Source organism: Pseudophryne corroboree, chromosome 5 (genome assembly GCF_028390025.1).
Source record: "Pseudophryne corroboree isolate aPseCor3 chromosome 5, aPseCor3.hap2, whole genome shotgun sequence".
In the NCBI taxonomy this organism is placed as follows: domain Eukaryota; kingdom Metazoa; phylum Chordata; class Amphibia; order Anura; family Myobatrachidae; genus Pseudophryne; species Pseudophryne corroboree.
Genome location: NC_086448.1, coordinates 323,151,051 through 323,172,753, shown reverse-complemented (window position 1 = coordinate 323,172,753; position 21,703 = coordinate 323,151,051). Strand labels below are relative to the sequence as shown.

Below are 21,703 nucleotides of genomic sequence, written 5' to 3'. Positions count from 1 at the left end.
CTTCAAAACCAGCCGGTACTGATCCAATCAGACAACATCACGGCAGTCGCCCTTGTAAACCGACAGGGCGGCACAAGAAGCAGGATGGCGATGGCAGAAGCCACAAGGATTCTCCGATGGGCGGAGAATCACGTCTTAGCACTGTCAGCAGTGTTCATTCCGGGAGTGGACAACTGGGAAGCAGACTTCCTCAGCAGACACGACCTACACCCGGGAGAGTGGGGACTTCATCCAGAAGTCTTCCAACTGTTAGTAAACCGTTGGGAAAGACCACAGGTGGACATGATGGCGTCCCGCCTAAACAGAAAACTAGATATTACGCCAGGTCAAGGGACCCTCAGGCAATAGCTGTGGACGCTCTAGTGACACCGTGGGTGTACCAGTCGGTTTATGTATTCCCTCCTCTGCCTCTCATACCAAAGGTACTGAGAATAATAAGAAAACGAGGAGTAAGAACGATACTCGTGGTTCCGGATGGGCCAAGAAGAGCTTGGTACCCAGAACTTCAAGAAATGATATCAGAGGACCCATGGCCTCTACCGCTCAGACAGGATCTGCTACAGCAGGGGCCCTGTCTGTTCCAAGACTTACCGCGGCTGCGTTTGACGGCATGGCGGTTGAATTCCGGATCCTAAAGGAAAAAGGCATTCCGGAGGAAGTCATTCCTACGCTGAGAAAAGCCAGGTAAGAAGTAACCGCAAACCATTATCACCGTATTTGGCGAAAATATGTTGCGTGGTGTGAGGCCAGGAAGGCCCCAACAGAGGAATTTCAGCTGGGTCGTTTTCTGCACTTCCTACAGTCAGGAGTGACTATGGGCCTAAACTTGGGTTCCATTAAGGTCCAGATTTCGGCTCTGTCGATTTTCTTCCAGAAAGAACTGGCTTCACTGCCTGGAGTTCAGACATTTGTAAAGGGAGTGCTACATATTCAGCCCCCTTTTGTGCCTCCTGTGGCACCTTGGGATCTCAACGTGGTGTTGAGTTTCCTAAAATCATATTGGTTTGAGCCACTTAAAACTGTGGATTTGAAATATCTCACGTGGAAAGTGGTCATGTTATTGGCCTTGGCTTCGGCGAGGCGTGTGTCAGAATTGGCGGCTTTGTCATGTAAAAGCCCTTATCTGATTTTCCATATGTATAGGGCAGAATTGAGGACTCGTCCCCAGTTTCTCCCTAAGGTGGTATCAGCTTTTCACTTAAACCAACCTATTGTAGTGCCTGCGGCTACTAGGGACTTGGAAGATTCCAAGTTACTGGACGTAGTCAGGGCCTTAAAAATTTATATTTCCAGGACGGCTGGAGTCAGGAAAACTGACTCGCTTTTTATCCTGTAGGCACCCAACAAAATAGGTGCTCCTGCTTCTAAGCAGACTATTGCTCGCTGAATTTGTAGCACAATTCAGCTGGAGCATTCGGCGGCTGGATTGCCGCATCCTAAATCAGTAAAAGCCCATTCCACGAGGAAAGTGGGCTCATCTTGGGCGGCTGCCCGAGGGGTCTCGGCTTTACAACTTTGCCGAGCTGCAACTTGGTCAGGGGCAAACACATTTGCAAAATTCTACAAATTTGATACCCTGGCTGAGGAGGACCTTGAGTTCTCTCATTCGGTGCTGCAGAATCATCCGCACTCTCCCGCCCGTTTGGGAGCTTTGGTATAATCCCCATGGTCCTTACGGAGTTCCCAGCATCCACTAGGACGTCAGAGAAAATAAGATTTTACTCACCGGTAAATCTATTTCTCGTAGTCCGTAGTGGATGCTGGGCGCCCATCCCAAGTGCGGATTGTCTGCAATACTTGTATGTAGTTATTGCCTAACTAAGGGTTATTGTTGAGCCATCTGTTGAGAGGCTCAGTTATATTTCATACTGTTAACTTGGTATAGTATCACAAGTTATACGGTGTGATTGGTGTGGCTGGTATGAGTCTTACCCGGGATTCAAAATCCTTCCTTATTGTGTCAGCTCTTCCGGGCACAGTATCCTAACTGAGGCTTGGAGGAGGATCATAGTGGGAGGAGCCAGTGCACACCAGGTAGTCTAAAAGCTTTCTTTTAGTTGTGCCCAGTCTCTTGCGGAGCCGCTATTCCCCATGGTCCTTACGGAGTTCCCAGCATCCACTACGGACTACGAGAAATAGATTTACCGGTGAGTAAAATCTTATTTTTTTTTTTACATTTATTTTTTGTAAGCGGCGCTACTGTACAGGGGGCACAAATGGGGGCACAACTCTACAGGGGGCGTAACTGACCACGCCCCTGTATGAAGCCACACCCCTATTTTCCGCCTGGGGCGCCACAAGGGCTCGAACCGGCCCTGCATCTCAGGGCTGGTAAATGAAGGTAAATGTTAGTGCACAGGGGCAAGGCTGAAACTAGCAGCAGCACCCACCTCTGAATCAGTTTCTGTGGGAATCAGACCCAGTGAAATAAGTAATGATTTGTAGTGAGAATGCAAGTGTACAGTGTGTTTACTTTTTATATTACCAATTCTTCTGGAAAATTACTTCTGGAATTGTGTATTTCATTTATATTAAGTGCACCTATTATTATTTTATTTCATGAAAATGCTCTGTCATTTGAGCAGATTTGTTCATGATTATACAGTATGAATAAGCTACAGTTGTATAGAGTAATGGGGGTTGAGCCCTGCGCTCAATTTATGCCTGTTTTATTGGATGCATAGTGTCATATGATTTTAACAAGTGGTGAAATGCTAGAAAAAATTAGTTTGTAAAAAAAACAGTAGCCCAAAACATAGATTGTAGCTACAGTATATATTAACAATTAACAATGTGAAGACAAATAGGAATTCAGTTAGCCACGGTAATTGGTTGCTATTTGTTCTCCCAGGACTATCCAATTAGCCCCAATGTCGGGGCCCCAATGTCGGCACTTATCAATGTTTTATTTATTTATTTTATTTTGAGTTTGCTGAGGTCCTGAAAAAAAATAATAACCAATAAGTGACCTGTTTTCACATTTGCGGTTGCGAAAACACAAATGTCTGGGAACTTAAAAACAGGCCTCTCGGCTTGTTGGAAGAAGATTGACCCCCTCCCCTCCCCCCCTCCTCCTATGCCCTTCATACCTCATTTTGGCAAACCTATCACCTTGAACATATTTTATGGGAATCTGGTCTCTTTGGATTTCCTGTCATGACACACGTAATCCTTAGTGCTTCGATATACACAGTAACCACCAACAGACCCCCCCCCCTCCCTTCCTCTCCCTTACTAACAAACCCAGTGTCATCTCTGCCCCCCCACCCCCCATCCCCTCCAACCATCCAAAATTTGGCAGGTATTTCCTACACCGCTACATATTTTGCTGTTACTCATTTATATACTCTGTTTTCTATATAGTATGTTTCTTTAAGAACTCTGCTATTGATTTGCTGTGTTTAGATATGCCATTACTTTTACTTGCATTGTCTTAATAAAATTTGCTTCTCAAAAAAAATATCAGGCCTCGATTGATATGCCCAAAAAAACATCAAGCAAAAATTGTAGTAAAGTCCTTTTTTTTCATCCCAATATTTTTTGGCCATAATTGATTTTCCCCTACAGTGTTCATATGCAGGTAAAAGCTGCACAAGTCCACAATAGATTGTATAGGGAAGAATTGAAACGTGTAAACTGCTCCATGTTGTAATAGCTATATGAGCTATGACCTACATAATGCTAGTACAGGTGATTAAAATATGTTTATTCACTAATGTACATAATATAGAGTGTTAATGGTAAGTGCATACAGAAACAAATAACATCTAACATAGAGTTTATGATGGTCATAGAATTCTGTATTTTGGGAATAATCTGTAGTTGCGATTTTCCTTATTTTCTACATGACTAATCTGGTTGTAATTGCTACTGATACATTAGTGTTAATAAGACTATTATGTTAATATTGTAGATGGTCCATCTCTCAGAATCATGACGATCTGGCACTTCAGTATGCTGATGGCTCTGGGTTCTATATCACTGAAAAAGTAAGTATATCCGCAAAGAACCGACATGTAATGCTGGCGAGCTTATTGCTTTTCATGTAACAGTCAGGTTGAGAAGCCAGCTAATTATATCTCCTAACTTGTCTCTTTCTGCATGGTGGAGCTATGTTATGGGATGAACCGATGCTCGGAGGGAGAGGATGTGCATTTTTAAATGCGAGTACCTACATAGCCATGTCCATGCATTTCACACTCAAGACCGTACAGAGCAGCACAAAGAAAATGCATTTTCAATCTTAAATGTAGATTCCATTCTGATGTGTACAGTCCTGTCATTTGCTGTAGCGGGCATGTGGACTAATGTCAAAGTTAGGACCAAAAGGCATTTCTTAGCTGCGTTTGGTGTATGTGTGTATATATATATATATATATATATATATATATATATATATATATATATATATACTGAAACCTCCCCACCTCCTTTACATTTGCTTTGTCAAGGGGTATAAGACAAGTGATAGTAATTTATGAAACTCCTAAAAGGTTTAATTTGTGTGGGTACTGCATAAACACATAATTGATATTGATGTTGGAATATTGATATTAAGGGGTATATGCAATTGCGGTCGAATTCCCGAAATTGTCGAATTTCGGGAATTTTTCGCCAAAAAAAAATATTCGACAATGCAATTCAGTACTTTCCGACAAAAAAAACGACTTTCAAAATTCGACTCTTTGAAATTCGACTTTTGACAAATTCGACTTTTTTGCAATGATACACATGCTGCAATTCGACCAAAGTCTATTCAATGGAAGTTTGGAAATTCGACAACAGTGCTTTTAGACAGTAAATTCGTCATTTTCAATCCGCAACACTTTGGAGGGTGAAACTAATAAAAAAAATTTAAAACATGTTTTTTTTGTGTTTTTTTTTCTTGGTAATATCATATCTATTTATATTAGAAGGGATTAGGTACTTGGTTTGTCATTTTTGGAGGCACACGTATTATTTATATATTTTTAAAAATAATTTTTCTAAAAAATTTTTTTGGATGGAATGGTAAAATCCCTGAAAAAAATGTCGTGGGGTCCCCCCTCCAAAGCATATCCAGCCTCGGGCTCTTCGAGCTGGTCCTGGTTCTAAAAATGCGGGGAAAAAATTGACAGGGGTTCCCCCGTATTTTTAAAACCAGCACTGGGCTCTGCGCCTGATGCTGGTGCAAAAAATACGGGGGACAAAAAGAGTAGGGGTCCCCCGTATTTTATACACCAGCATCTGGCTCCACTAGCTGGACAGATAATGCCACAGCCGGGGGTCACTTTTATACAGCGCCCTGCGGCCGTGGCATTAAATATCCAACTAGTCACCCCTGGCCGGGGTACCCTGGGGGAGTGGGGACCCCTTCAATCAAGGGGTCCCCCCCCCAGCCACCCAAGGGCCAGGGGTGAAGCCCGAGGCTGTCCCCCCCCCCCATCCAAGGGCTGCAGATGGGAGGCTGATAGCCTTGAGAAAAATGTCAGAATATTGTTTTTCCAGTAGTACTGCAAGTCCCAGCAAGCCTCCCCCGCAAGCTGATACTTGGAGAACCACAAGTACCAGCATGCGGGAGAAAAACGGGCCCGCTGGTACCTGTAGTTCTACTGGAAAAAAAATACCCAAATAAAAACAGGAGACCGACACCGTGAAAGTAAAACTTTATTTCATACGTCGGATCCCATGTCAATTTTGTTCCCTGCATTTATAGAACCAGGACCAGCTCGAAGAGCCCGAGGCTGGTTATGCTTTGGAGGGGGGACCCCACGCCATTTTTTTCCGGGTTTTTCCCCGTTTTTTTAATTCGCGGCAAAATCCGGCAAATCGGCCGTTTTTCGCCCGCGGGAATGTCGAATCCATTTTTCATTGAATATGGTGAATTCCGGCAGCCACCTGCCGGAATTCACCTGTCGAATTGTGTCGAATTAAAAAACGGCGATAATTTGCCGCGATTCGCCGTGAATTGCATATACCCCTAAATGCTGGAATGTTACCAAACCCAAAAGTTTCAAAATAAATGCAAAAATGAGAAAAACTCAGTTTCATGGGGTTAAATAGGTTTTCCTATTTTTTTGTTGTGTTTATTTTTTTGTCTTGCAAAACTCTCTTGCCGTTTTATTTAATACAGTGCATTAGATTTCTGAGTTCCTATTTTTCAGCCATGTGTTTATAGCAGCAGGATTGTTTATTCTTATTGGAAGGTACAAAGAAGCTTTCTACATATAATTGTATTCACTGTATAGAAGACAGCATAACTAGGTTGCATCAAATGCAAACAGAAATTAACATTTACTAAATTTATTCCCTGTATGGCCTAATCATATAGCCTCACACAGGCCCATATTTATCAAGCCTTACTAACTTCCATGTCACAGGCTGTGTTTGAAAAGTGACAGTTAGGAGCTGGTTGGCTGGTACTTAAATAACACGGTGATAATCACTCTCCAAGGCTTGATAAATCTGGGCCTTAACACTTTATTCCCATTGCATTCTGGGTGGACCAATATATATAATCTGGTTTATTCAATGTATTTTGTCAGCTATGCCTGAATATTTGCATATAAAACACAACTAATATTTAAAAAATGTATTTTCTTATAGTGGTTATTCTGCTATCTACAGTTTGTATGAAGCATGTGCACTGTGTATGTGTTTTTTCCCTAATCTGTTTTAACACCTAAATATATTTTTCCAGGCAATTGGGTAACTGTGTCCAGGATAAACATTGGAAAAAGGAACTTGTGGTCTACTTGGTTAGAAAATGTTGTTTTTCCACATATAATGACAGTAGTACCGTCATCATTTTCTGGTATTTGTAATTCCAGTCTGGGTTGAGCTGTTCTGCATGGCTGAAAATAGTCTCATTGCAGGAATTTTAAATTGCCACTGAAAGATGAGATTTAATTACATAATTACTCAGAATGTAAATTTCAATAGCACTCTGCAATGTACCAATGCAGTGGCGTAAGTTTGTCCCAGTTGCCCGGAGGCAAGAAAAATATTGGTATAATATATAATATGAAGCTACTACAAAACCATTGCAACTAGGCAGATCTTTGTAGGTGTCCAGCCACACACTACATTTTTTGTCGGATTCGGGTGTGTTTTGGATTCGGGTGTTTTTTTTCAAAAACAGCTTAAATCATAGAATTTGGGGGTCATTTTGATCCTATAGTATTATTAACCTCAATAACCATGATTTCCACTCATTTCCAGTCTATTCTGAACAACTCACAATACTATTTTTAGTCCTAAAATTTGCACAGAGGTCGCTGGATGACTAAGCTAAGCAACCCAAGAGGGCGACTCAAACACCTGGCCCTTCTAGGAGTGGCACTGCAGTGTCAGACAGGATGGCACTTAAAAAAATTTGGCCCCGAACAGCACATGATGCAAAGAAAAGAGAAAAAGAGGTGCACTGTGGTCGCTGGACGGCTAAGCTAAGCGATACAAACACCTCAATATCACAGGAATTATTCATTCTAATCAATGGTATTATTGGTCCAAATCACTGGAAGAAAATGACAAAATCACAGGAATTATTCATTCTAATCAATGGTATTATTGGTCCAAATCACTGGAAGAAAATGACAAAATCACAGGAATTATTCGTTCTAATCAATGGTATTATTGGTCCAAATCACTGGAAGAAAATGACAAAATCACAGAAATTATTCATTCTAATCAATGGTATTATTGGTCCAAATCACTGGAAGAAAATGACAAAATCACTGGAATCATTTGGCAAGATAACTGTAATTAATAATTAATTATAGATCACTGATATTAATTGGTAAAATCTCGCTATCGCCTGCCTAGTGAAGTGGAATCTAGATGGGATTTTGTACCGGGGACACAATAACTTCATCAATTGTCTAAATCCCTATGCACTAATGGCGGAAAACGGGCGCACGTCTAAGAGCGCACTGATTATACTGAGAACTGATTATACTGATCAATCACTGATTATACTGAGCACTGATGATACTACGGAGAACTGACACTGAGCAGCGAGAACAGCACTGCACTATTGTACTGTAGTATACTGGTCACCACAATGCTGCACTGTACTACTATATACTGCTCACAACAATGCAGCACAGATATGGATACTTGAAGTGACACGGAGCTGCAAGATACAGCAATGGCCTACTGTACAATTATATACTGGTGGTCACCAAAATGCTGCACTGTACTACTATATAATATATACAGCTCACAACAGTGCAGCACAGATATGGATACTTGAAGTGACACGGAGCTGCAAGATACAGCAATGGCCTACTGTACTGTACAACTATATACTGGTGGTCACCAAAATGCTGCACTGTACTACTATATAATATACTGTTTACTGCTCACAACAATGCAGCACAGATATGGATACTTGAAGTGACACGGAGCTGCAAGATACAGCAATGGCCTACTGTACTGTACAACTATATACTGGTGGTCACCAAAATGCTGCACTGTACTACTATATAATATATACTGCTCACAACAATGCAGCACAGATATGGATACTTGAAGTGACATGGAGCTGCAAGATACAGCAATGGCCTACTGTACTGTACTACTATACTGGTGGTCACCAAAATGCTGCACTGTACTACTATGTAATATATACTGCTCACAACAATGCAGCACAGATATGGATACCTGAAGTGACACAGAGCTGCAAGATACAGCAATGGCCTACTGTACTGTACTACTATACTGGTGGTCACCAAAATGCAGCAGATATTGAGCACTGATGATCAGGATACTGTCTAGAACGGAGTCTGACACGGAGCTGCAAGATACAGCAATGGCCTACTGTACTGTACTACTATAATTATATACTGGTGGTCCCCACAATGCAGCACACTGAGCACAGATATTTATAGCACACTGAGCACAGATATGGAGCTTTTCAGGCAGAGAACGTATATATTTGCAGCACACTGAGCACAGATATGGAGCTTTTCAGGCAGAGAACGTAGATATTTGCAGCACACTGAGCACAGATATTTGCAGCACACTGAGCACAGATATGGAGCTTTTCAGGCAGAGAACGTAGCCACGTCCTCTCCGTTCAATCTCCAATGCTTGAGTGAAAATGGCGGCGACGTGCGGCTCTTTATATAGAATACGAATCTCGCGAGAATCCAACAGCGGGATGATGACGTTCGGGCTCGTTCGGGTAAACCGAGCAAGGCGGGAAGTTCCGAGGCTGCCTCGGACCCGTGTAAAATAGGTGAAGTTCGGGGGGGGGGGGGGGGGGGGGGTGTTCGGATCTCGACGAACCGAACCCGCTCATCTCTAATTAGAGCCCACAACCTATTACACTGGAAGCATGAACCTTACTGATGGAGATATTTGCTCTTGCATAGGAAATATGAGAATTCTAACTATATGAATTAGAATTCACATGCTTCCTTTATAGGAGCTGTCAAAGTCAGAAAAATGTCTCAATGCACGTTGCCATATTTGCACCGCACACTGGTCCGTGCTGCGCATGCGTACGCTCTCCCGTGGAAGCGCATACCCGCAATAGCGTGCACTCGCACGCGCAGTATGCGCATTTACGGTAGAGTTTATGTGATCGTAGCGTGCGACTCATTAGTTACAAATGTTCACAATTAATGTAGTTTATAGATCATGATCCCTTTGATAGTTTCTGTAAGTTTGGTTAAAGTATAATGTCCCAGAGCTGAGGAATCCCTCTTTGCATCGTACGAAGGGTTTAACAGGAATCATACTGCAGTGTTTGGTACCCATCGGAAGAGTATTTAATTAGCAATATTCCGGTGTTGGTTTGGAGCGTATTAATCGCTCGTGCGAATAGTTATGGACATAAGAAGTTTATGTCCATTTCTATGATTTGCACATACTCAGGTATGCGGCGGGAAACCCAGTTTCCCACCCACCTGAGCTGTTGGAAATCGTCACAGCCCACCTGTATGAATCACCCTATGACCTTTTGTTATGATGCAGGGCCGAATTCCTTCGGCCAATGGACAATGGGATTGTAGGACCAGGAGATTGCATTGTGTGTGGAGCATAAATAGGCAGGCCGACCACATCCAGCTCTCACTCTCTCATCAACGGTTATCTGCTGATAATCGGGAGCTGGATATCGAGGCGCTGGCGATCATACCCTTTGTGCGTAAGTTCTCTCCATAATCATTGTCTTTCTGCGAGCCAATCTCTCTCTCTCTCTCTCTCTATCTCTCTCTCTCCTCTTTTTCTCTTAAATACCTTATAGTATTATAGTATTGTATTGTATTGCATTTAGGTCAGTGTAGTATTGTCTTTTTGTATTTATTGTTTAGTTCTGTGGTTAGGAAGTCTCTGTTATATTGTAGTGTATCATATGTACTGTTATCCCCTTTTACAAGTATATTAGACATAATACAGTTAATAGGCCTTGGAAACCTAAACCAGTATCTGTGTATTTCCTATAGTGATAAGTGTTCATTTGAGCGTCGGTGACGCTCATGCAGCTTTGTAGATAGTCAGGTTCCACAAGGTTGCACTTACACCCTGTACTCACATTAAGGTATTCAGTGTATTTCATCGGTATAAGGTTTAACATAAAGGTATAGTGTTGTGAGCGTCTGCATCGCTGGTGACCTCCTCGTGGTCTCTAGCGTACGCTACGTTACAGCGAATCTTTCCCCTAGACATAACCAATAACGTGTCCTGTGATCACTGGGCCGTGAGCGAACGTGACGCTTGAGCGTCTCGCCTACGGCTGAGCGATCGCTACGCAGATAGCGTACCATTACGGTACTTCTTAAGTAAACAGCGTACAGTGTTCTTAGCTTCATAAAGGGTTGTTTATACGACAAAGGAATTTAGCATTGTCAATTGCGGGCTCGTCCGGTCCTTTTCACATCTGCACTAGGTAGATCAGCAGACATTATCCCCCAGCAAAAGGGTGGGAGGTTATCTCGCAGTTGCTGACGGGATAAGCGTCTGCTTCGCTTAGACAAAGAGTGCTGAAGGAACCCGGTAACCGGAAGTAAGAACAAAACGCTTGTGTCTTTTTAAAACTGTTTATTTTTCTTTTGTCTTGCGTACGCATACATACCTGCATTTCTTTTCACTTGTGTATTTCATTTTTTTCGTATATCACCATTCCTGTTTGCCAAAATTTTATAGTTGATAGAAAGTGCTAAGAAGAGATTTGCTGTTATTTCATAGTAAAGGTAATAGTTAAAGTATAGAACAAACACACGGTTTGTCTGAGATACAAGGCAGTCAGTGTGGATTGCGGTAGATGATCAGGGATCACCTACATTGATAAATAAATATATTGTGTTACGGTGGATCCTTTGCATTGCGTACACGTGTCGCTAACAAAGACTAGCGTACGCAATCCAAAAGGCAGACGCACGCAGCGTACATTACGCAACGTAGCGTCCGGTTACGCTCACGTAGCTCAAGTCACGAAAAAGTTGAATTAGCGCAAAGCGATAATTAGCGCAAGGCGATAAGTATCGCACAGCGGTAGATAACGCGAAGCGGTAAATAACGCAAATCTGTTTTTAGAAAATCTGAAATTTAGTTTAACAGATCCTGCTCCTAATTGGTAACACTCTTGGCCTGAAGACAATTTCTGCGCAGAAATAGATATAGAAACAAAGTGTACATGTGTTGAGTGAGTGTGTTTTGTATACAAAAGTTTATATAACTTTAAGGTGGAACCAAAAGGAAAGCCGGGTACTCGTCAAGGGACATACGTGTAAGTGACATATACGGTGGCCAGGGAGGCATCCCTGGTTAAATAATATTTGAGCATTAGAGTATAGCGGACCATAAGGTAAGGTAACAAGACCAGGAGGTCATAAGGTAACAAGACCAGGAGGTCATAAGGTAAAAAGGTCCGCTATAAAAGTCCAGTGGCACAACGCCTGGGGTGTTGGTGCAGAACCCATATAGGCCATAAGCTCTTGCTGAAGGAATCGCGGCCGGAAACATCGATTCCATTGATCTTTCAGTACATGACAAGTAGTGCTCGTGTACTGAACGATTGGACCGCACGTAATTGTGTGCAGTAGTTAGTGATCTGACCTAATACCATTAGAGTAAAGTGGTCACAAACGCTATTTGTACATTCTGACGTGATTTGTGTAATTTTTTATTTTTGGAAGGGAAGTTCGCTGGTCACTCAGGAACTATCTAACAACCCCACCTTTACTGGAAAGAGTAAGTGTCCTGCGGGTAACCCTCATATGTTCCAGTAAACTGAAGGTTCCATAGGGGCCCTGTATCGAGTACGCCAGCACCACGTCGGTGTGATCAGGTCGTATTGGTCGAGGTGGGCGAGTGAGTGGGGTACTCGGTAAACCGCCACCGCCGGCCTACTGTGGAGTAATTTGGTTGTCTGAAAAGGCTTGCTGAAAACCTTGATACAGAAAATCCAAGGAGGACTAAGCAACACCTACAGACTATGGGGGGGCCAGTTGCTCAGGTAGGGGGCGATCAACCCTGGTTCAGGTTGATTCTGTGAACCGACCAGTTGGGTCGGCACGATATGTAATGTGTGAAAAATATGGAATTCACACCGAATCTTTATGTGATGAATGGGAGAGAATGACTGTACAAGACAGGGACAAGTTCCCAAGAATAGGTAGCTTCAGTCCAGAGGTGTTACAAAATTTAAGGAGGAGGATATGTCTCGTAAAATCAGCAAAGAGACGAATTCAGCATCATGATTATTTACAGTTATGGCACCAGGAAGGTGAGATACAGAGAGGTTTGGCTCTGGCGGCGGGATCTGGGGCAGTCAGGAAGTTGATTGCCACAGCTCCTCCTCCACCATACATTGCAGGAGAGAAGTTGATTGCGGAGAGAAACGCACTGGGTTGTAAAACACAAACTCTTAGTAACACTGTAAATGTTAATGATGTTAACCAAATAACTCATGCAAGTATTAACCCGTGCAAGATGTACCCTGTTTTGAACCTTCCTCAGGAGTGTGATCAAGAAGACGATTCAGCAACAATTTCAGCTCTCTCTCTTGCAGCCACCATAGCAGAGACCACAGTAGGCACAGCGACACCCACGAGATTAGTGAAAGCCCCTAGCGGAGGGATAGGTGAGGTCGTGTCAACGGGTAAGTACGGCACCATGCACTACACTGAAACAATTGTACCACAACAAGCTGTAGAATCTACACAGGAAGAGGCTGTTAGAATTGCTCCTGTAAGGGTAATAGCAGTTCCCAATGGAAAAACAGATGTGTCTGGCGCCACTCCCATAAGGAACATTGCCATGTACACTCCATTTTCCAGAATGGAATTAAGAACAATAGTGTCCGAATTTCCTGACCCCAGGAAGGATTTAGTTGCTAGCCAAAAATATATCAGGGATTTAGGTAACACGGTAGAACCCAACAACAAGGATTGGCAGATACTGCTAAGAGCTTGTTTACCTTCCAATGTTGATGCAACTCAGTTTTTAGCTGATTGTGCATTGGATAAAGATGTACCGCTTACAGACGTGTACAACAAGGATAATGTAAAAAGGATAAATTTACAGCTAAAGGAGTATTTCCCTGCCGTTGTTAAATGGAATAAAATATTTTCCATTAAGCAAAAGGAGTCCGAAACGGCAACAGAATATTTTCACCGGGCACTATTAGAAATGGCAAAGTACACTGGTATAGAGGACATTAAGACCAACCCAAACCATCGAGAAGTAGCAGTATCTGTACTGATGGATGGTTTGAAAGAAACATTAAAAGCTAGGGTACAGACCACGCAGCCATGTTGGCGAGGTCTGTCAGTGTCCACCTTGAGAGAGGCTGCTATTGATCACGACAGAAATATCACTAGGCACAGGGAGTCGCAAAGTGATAAGTTGATGTCCGTAAGTATACAGGCGCTGACCACAAGGCAGCCTGCGTATGTACCACCGAATCCTGTGGGTAAGGCAAGTGTAATAACATGTTTTTCTTGTAACAAACCAGGACACTTTGCACGAGACTGTAGAGTAAGAAATGTACAAAGGTCTTTTCAACCCCCTAGACAACAACACAACACACGACATTGGGAGCAGGGTCCACAGAGGCGGAGTTTTGAGCCACATACAGGGGAAACAAAAAGATATCCCCCAAACAGAGACTGGCATGCCTCTGGTAGCTCCCAGCTAACTCCCTCACAAGTAGTTGCTGCCAGCGGGATTCAGGGAGGTCAGCATACCCAATAGGGGTGTGGCCATACCTGTAATCTGCAGCCAGTTAAGTTGATTGCTAGTCTTGGAAACGAACCAGAAATTGCAATCAATGTAGCTGGTAAAACTTTAAACTTTCTTGTAGACACAGGGGCGGCCAAGTCAGTGATAAATTCGACAGTGGGCATGAGAACCACTGGTAGGACAATTCCAGCCATGGGAGTAACAGGAGTAGTCCAGCACTACCCTGTTAGCAAACCAGCCGAGATTACAATAGGGCCTTTGCATACCAAGCATTCCTTTTTGCTGGCTGCATCTGCACCAACTAATCTCCTGGGAAGAGACTTACTATGTAAAATGGGTTGCGTCATTTATTGTACTCCTGAAGGTGTATTCTTGGACATCCCTGAGAATCACGCTCAGGAAGTACGAGACATGTTAGACTCCCCATCAAAATTAATGTCACATTCCATTATGACAAATAGGAATCCATCCCAAATAGAAGAGATGACATCTCAGATACCAGAGTCACTTTGGACAAAAGATGGACAGGACACTGGATTAATGGCAAACGTAGCTCCAGTAGTAGTACAAGTAAAAGAAGGTAGGATAGCTCCAAAAATCCCACAGTATCCTCTGAAGCCAGAGGTGGAGTTAGGAGTTTTTCCCGTAATAGAGCGCTTGCTACAACAGGGCATTCTAGTAAGAACGTCCAGCACAGCAAATAGTCCCATCTTCCCTGTTAAAAAGAGTGGGGGGAGGGGTTACAGGCTAGTGCAGGATCTAAGGGGGATTAACAAAATAGTCGAGAGTCAGTTCCCCGTAGTGCCTAATCCAGCTGTCATCCTAATGCAAATTCCTCCCACTGCCAAATTTTTCACTGTTATTGACCTCTGCTCCGCTTTCTTTTCGGTACCTCTGCACCCTGACAGCCAATATTTGTTTGCATTCACATACAGAGGAGTCCAATACACGTGGACTCGGTTACCCCAAGGTTTCATAGATAGTCCAAGTATATTTTCTCAGGCTTTGCATGATTGTTTACAGTCTTTCCAACCGGAAAGTGGATCAGTGTTGGTACAGTACGTGGATGATCTACTACTGTGTTCTGATTCATTGGAGGCATCCCTGAAGGATACGAAACAGCTCCTGTTTCATCTTTCAGACACAGGTCACAAGGTCTCCAAAGACAAGTTGCAATTATGCCAAGCTAAGGTAAAATACTTGGGACACTGTCTAACACAAGGACTGAGACACCTGACCGCTGATAGAATCCAAGCCATTAGAGACATGACACTGCCACAAACCCAGCAACAGATCAGGACGTTTTTAGGAATGTGTGGGTATTGCCGTAATTGGATCCCAGGGTTTTCCATATTGGCGCTACCTTTGCAGGAAATGGTCTCTTCAAACAAACCTGATCGGATTTCGCATACAGACGAATCTGAAACAGCATTTGAGAGACTCAAACAGTGCCTAACGCAGGCACCAGCACTAGGTATGCCAGACTATGGGAAACCCTTTGAACTATACGGAACAGAAAGTGCTGGGTGCGCAGCAGGTGTACTAACACAAAAACACGGTGATGCCAGCAGGCCAATTGCATACTACAGCGCTCAGCTAGACACGGTAGCGCGATCCCTCCCCACATGCTTGCGTAGCGTTGCGGCGATAGCATTGCTAGTGACGAAAAGCGAAGATGTCGTGCTAGGCCACAACCTCACAATCCATACACCACATGCGGTATCGGCCTTATTGAATTCTGCCCAAACCAGACATGTCTCATCAGCAAGGTTTACGAGATGGGAATTGGCATTAATGGCCCCAGTAAACATCACCATAAGGAGATGCAGCGCATTAAACCCTGCAACATTTCTCCCAGGTGTGCCTGGACAGGCACAAAGGGTGGGAGGTGAGAGTGATGGGGAAGGAGGATTTAATGCAAAGGAAGATACACATGATTGTATGGAATATTTGACCCAAAATTTTACCGCAAGGCCTGACATCAGTGACAATCCACTAGAAGATGCAGAACTCACGTTCTACACGGACGGTAGTTGTCACAGACAGTCAGACTCGGGAGACTTGTGTACTGGATACGCAGTCGTAGATGACCAAGACACCATAGAAGCGGAACCGCTAGGCCCACCTCACTCAGCCCAGGTTGCTGAACTGGTCGCCCTAACCAGAGCATGTGAATTGGCTAAGGGTAAGTCTGCCAATATCTACACCGATTCTAGATACGCGTTCGGGGTAGTCCATGATTTCGGAGCGCTATGGCGTCTCAGAAATTTCATGACGGCAGCTGGTACACCGATAGCGCATGCAGCTCACATAAAAAGGCTTCTAACAGCGATACAGGAACCCGACAGAGTGGCTGTTATCAAATGTAAAGCACATACATATAGCCAAGACCCAGTATCCCTTGGTAACAGCCGAGCAGACGAAGCTGCAAAGCTTGCAGCTGCTACCCCCATATGGACAGACACCACACAACTGATGGTATTTAATACCATCAACACACGAAAGTTGTGTGAAATGCAGAATTTGTGTTCCACTCAGGAGAGAGCAGTCTGGAAGGCAAAGGGATATGGCCAGGAGTCCTCAGGGCTCTGGACGGATGGACATGGTAAACCAGTGGCCCCCAGGGCATACCTTCCGTGTCTGGCTGAAGCAGCTCACGGGCTGACTCATCTAGGCAAGGAGGGGATGTGCAAATTGGTAAGAGCATACTGGTGCGCCCCAGGATTCTCCTCTCATGCTAGTAAAAGAGCAATGTCATGCCTTACCTGTCTGAGAAAGAATATTGGAAAGGCAATACCTACAGAACCATCCCATATCCCACCTGCCGGCGGCCCTTTCCAAGTAATACAAATTGACTTCATTCAATTGCCCCCATGTAGAAATTTAAAGTATGTACTTGTCTGTATAGATGTTTTCTCAAATTGGGTCGAAGCTTTTCCAGCAGCTACAAATACCGCTATGTTTACAGCTAAGAAAATTGTGCAGGAATTTGTATGTAGATATGGTATCCCTAGAATCATTGAAAGTGATAGGGGTACCCATTTTACAGGTGATGTCTTTCAAGGAATGTGTAAGTTGATGGGAATTGATAGTAAGCTGCACACTCCGTACCGTCCACAGGCGAGCGCGAAGGTCGAAAGAGTGAACAGCACTATTAAAAATAAATTGAGTAAAGTAATGGCAGAGACAGGATTGACGTGGCCAGAAGCTTTACCCATTGTTTTGTATAGTATCAGAACCACTCCCAGGTCCCCTCTTAATCTGTCTCCTTTTGAAATTCTGTTTGGTCGACAACCGCATGTCATGATTAACCCTCAGGATGATTTGAAATGTAACAATGAAGTAACTGTAAAGTACTTAATTAATATGAGTAAGCAGTTGAAGAATCAAAATGATAATCTGAAGTTGGTGATTCCTGATTTACCAGATAGTAATTGTCATGACATTGAACCTGGGGATTATGTAATGATACGAAATTTTCTACGCTCAGGTTGTCTTATTGATAGATGGGAAGGACCATACCAGGTCTTATTGACTAGCACCACAGCATTGAAGGTTGCTGAGAGAGAGACTTGGGTCCATTCATCCCACTGCAAGAAGGTTGCTGATCCAGAGAAGTCCCGTGATAAGGAACAGACGGTAGAGGTTGTATCACTAGAGTGTCTGTTCCAGGAGGACTGAGGCGGCACCTGAGCCTTGAAGACCGAAAGCAGCTGTCGACTCCCCTCTCCCTTATATTGTTTTCTCCACTTCCCATCCCCTCTCCCTTAAAATTTCTTTTTCCCCCTTCTCATTCTTCTCTATTTCCTCCTCAAAGATGGACTTGCCCCAAGAGACTGTAATCCGGATTTTGATGTTAACCATGATGTTGACCAGAGCAGTCTGTTCCGGCGAGAGTACCATAGAGGTCGAGAGAGGTTCTGGAATGGGTTCCGATTATGATGATGGAGGCGTAGTTTTCCAAGATCAACCAAACCAACAAGCAAAGGCGAGTATCAGAAAACGATCCGATAGAAGAAATTGTGATGGATTGTTAGCTGAGGAAAATTGTATCTGTAGGCTATGTGATAATCTGGTTGAAGATGGATGCATAAAGAAATGCCAATCTAGTTTTAATATCCATATGGACCGGCATCCATTGAGTGACTATCACTCTCTAGTGGGTAGCGTGTTAAACCAAACAGATTGTTGGGTATGCTCTCAAGTACCTCAGGGTCACAGTAAATCAGGGCTAGTACCATTTCCTTTAACGTTAGGGGAGGTACTTGAGCTAAGTGGTGGGAGACCGGTGGACCGGAGGTTTAACATCTCCAGCCCTCCTAGTTTGAAGCTCCACCAATACCATGTGGATAGGTCCCTCATATGTTTTAACATCTCCAATCCCAGAAAACCGGGAAATTGGGAAGTGTCATGGAGCAACCTTACCATGACCTTTTCACACAGAGCAGATAGAATGCCTACAGATACAGAGCTCGTACGCCACATAGCCAGTAGAGGAAAATCTTTCCGGTATCGATATACCTTAGGAAATAGGATTACTAAAGTTGGAGAGGTATCACCAGGATACTGTGCACATATCGTACAAACCGATACGTGCATTAGGCAGATGGAAGAATTAGGGTCAGGAGATTTCACCTGGAAGGTTTGTAACATGGTCATGTCCTTCTCCGTCCCATATGTTCTCCCCGATGATGCATATTTCATATGCGGGAGAAAGGCGTACAAGTGGCTTGCCCCAAACTCTGAAGGATTGTGTTATATTGGAAAAGTATTGCCTGAAGTGATGACTGTTACACATGACAAAATGAAGGACATACACCGTGGTGCCCAAGCTCCTTATACTCACACTCATTACGAACACCGAGTTAAAAGACAACTGTCAGAAAGGTTAGAGCATCCGGCCTCTGATCTTATCCATGAATCCACCGGGATTCAGGTTCTGGTAGCGTTAGATTTCACTCGTACCGCTCGAGGAGTGATGAATTATAGATACATTTCCGCACTCGCCAATTTGTTAGATAATATCACTGAAATGTATGATGACACGTTTAGATACACTGGAAGAGAACTTCAAGCTTACAAAACAGAACTAGTTCAGCATAGGATGGTTCTTAATTATCTTACAGCAGTAACAGGCGGATATTGTGTTACATTGGCAACACAGTACGGCATAAAGTGTTGCACGTATATCACAAATAGCACCGAGGATCCGGTAGAGGTCATAGACCAAAAGATGGATGATATTCTGCAATTAAAGTGGGAATTTCGTCGAAAACACAATCTCACCCTTGCTGCTGTAGGTAATGAGCTGACTGGTTGGGTGTCATGGTTGAACCCGCGAAATTGGTTCTCCGGTTTGGGAGAGTGGGCTCAAGGAGTCATAATGGATGTTGGAAAGTTTCTACTGTGTATTTTGGGTGTCGTTATATCGTTTGGATTGATATTTAGATGCGGGCAGGCTTTGATGAGGTGTAAACAAAGTACGAAAGTGATGAGCTTGAGGAGTGAGGAAACTGTAATTAACCTGGATTTGATTTATGACCCAATGCTAGAAACCATGACGTAATGATGTAATGAGTATACGGTCCGTCTTTCACCCATTTCTATGTTTTCCTCCGAGGTACAAAGACCCACGTAGACGAAGGATTTGATGAGCCAAGGGGCCGACAACGGAAAGATGGAAAGAAGAAGAGCAGTCGACCTGATATACAAGATTTTGATGGACAATGCCATGGGTACCCCAGTTTCCCTAGGAACTTTAAAATCACGATAGCCCAACATTTTTTGTAAATCCATGGACGTTGTTTGCTTTACTCACGATTTATGAGCAAAAGCACAAAGAAGAAGACTCCAATCAACCGACACCAATCAAGACCTCAATCGACGAATGTACATTTCCCTGACATAGAATACCATTGCATTTTTCATAAGTGTTCTCTATCTTCATCTCTACAACCCTCAGGTAATGACACACATAGACGATAGGGAATTCAGGCACAGATATCAGCAACCACATACCTCCCCCATTCATGTATCATCAACTAAAATGTGCATCCCCATTTTGTTACAACTACAGCCGAAATGAGCTCGGTAAAGTTTGACAGCCCATCCACAGACCTGTACCACAGGATAAGAAGGAATTCAAATGTATACTTCGCAATACCTCGAAGCTTGATCTACCACACGTACGGCACGATGATACATGACCCTCCAAACATGGACTCATACACACATGCTCCTGCTTTCTCACTAGGTCATACCCTCTTCACACCTTCTCCTCTCTCCTCCCCTACCCAACCATGGAAATCAATTAACCCCTGACTTACATTTTTCTCCTTAAATGTTTTGTGGCAGTTATTATTGACTGCCAAAGGGTGGACTGTCAAAGTCAGAAAAATGTCTCAATGCACGTTGCCATATTTGCACCGCACACTGGTCCGTGCTGCGCATGCGTACGCTCTCCCGTGGAAGCGCATACCCGCAATAGCGTGCACTCGCACGCGCAGTATGCGCATTTACGGTAGAGTTTATGTGATCGTAGCGTGCGACTCATTAGTTACAAATGTTCACAATTAATGTAGTTTATAGATCATGATCCCTTTGATAGTTTCTGTAAGTTTGGTTAAAGTATAATGTCCCAGAGCTGAGGAATCCCTCTTTGCATCGTACGAAGGGTTTAACAGGAATCATACTGCAGTGTTTGGTACCCATCGGAAGAGTATTTAATTAGCAATATTCCGGTGTTGGTTTGGAGCGTATTAATCGCTCGTGCGAATAGTTATGGACATAAGAAGTTTATGTCCATTTCTATGATTTGCACATACTCAGGTATGCGGCGGGAAACCCAGTTTCCCACCCACCTGAGCTGTTGGAAATCGTCACAGCCCACCTGTATGAATCACCCTATGACCTTTTGTTATGATGCAGGGCCGAATTCCTTCGGCCAATGGACAATGGGATTGTAGGACCAGGAGATTGCATTGTGTGTGGAGCATAAATAGGCAGGCCGACCACATCCAGCTCTCACTCTCTCATCAACGGTTATCTGCTGATAATCGGGAGCTGGATATCGAGGCGCTGGCGATCATACCCTTTGTGCGTAAGTTCTCTCCATAATCATTGTCTTTCTGCGAGCCAATCTCTCTCTCTCTCTCTCTATCTCTCTCTCTCCTCTTTTTCTCTTAAATACCTTATAGTATTATAGTATTGTATTGTATTGCATTTAGGTCAGTGTAGTATTGTCTTTTTGTATTTATTGTTTAGTTCTGTGGTTAGGAAGTCTCTGTTATATTGTAGTGTATCATATGTACTGTTATCCCCTTTTACAAGTATATTAGACATAATACAGTTAATAGGCCTTGGAAACCTAAACCAGTATCTGTGTATTTCCTATAGTGATAAGTGTTCATTTGAGCGTCGGTGACGCTCATGCAGCTTTGTAGATAGTCAGGTTCCACAAGGTTGCACTTACACCCTGTACTCACATTAAGGTATTCAGTGTATTTCATCGGTATAAGGTTTAACATAAAGGTAT

At 43.4% G+C, this 21,703-nt stretch overlaps 1 protein-coding gene across 4 annotated transcripts in view; it reads left to right on the top strand.

The window, feature by feature from the left end:
* ELMO1 (engulfment and cell motility 1) overlaps positions 1–21,703 on the top strand; it is a 910,002-nt gene that overhangs the window by 154,933 nt on the left and 733,366 nt on the right. For all 4 annotated transcript variants that reach the window (XM_063922511.1, XM_063922512.1, XM_063922514.1 and 1 more), the window contains one exon: positions 3,914–3,989. In XM_063922511.1, coding sequence (XP_063778581.1) covers positions 3,914–3,989 — 76 coding nt within the window. The remainder of the gene's footprint in view (positions 1–3,913; positions 3,990–21,703) is intronic.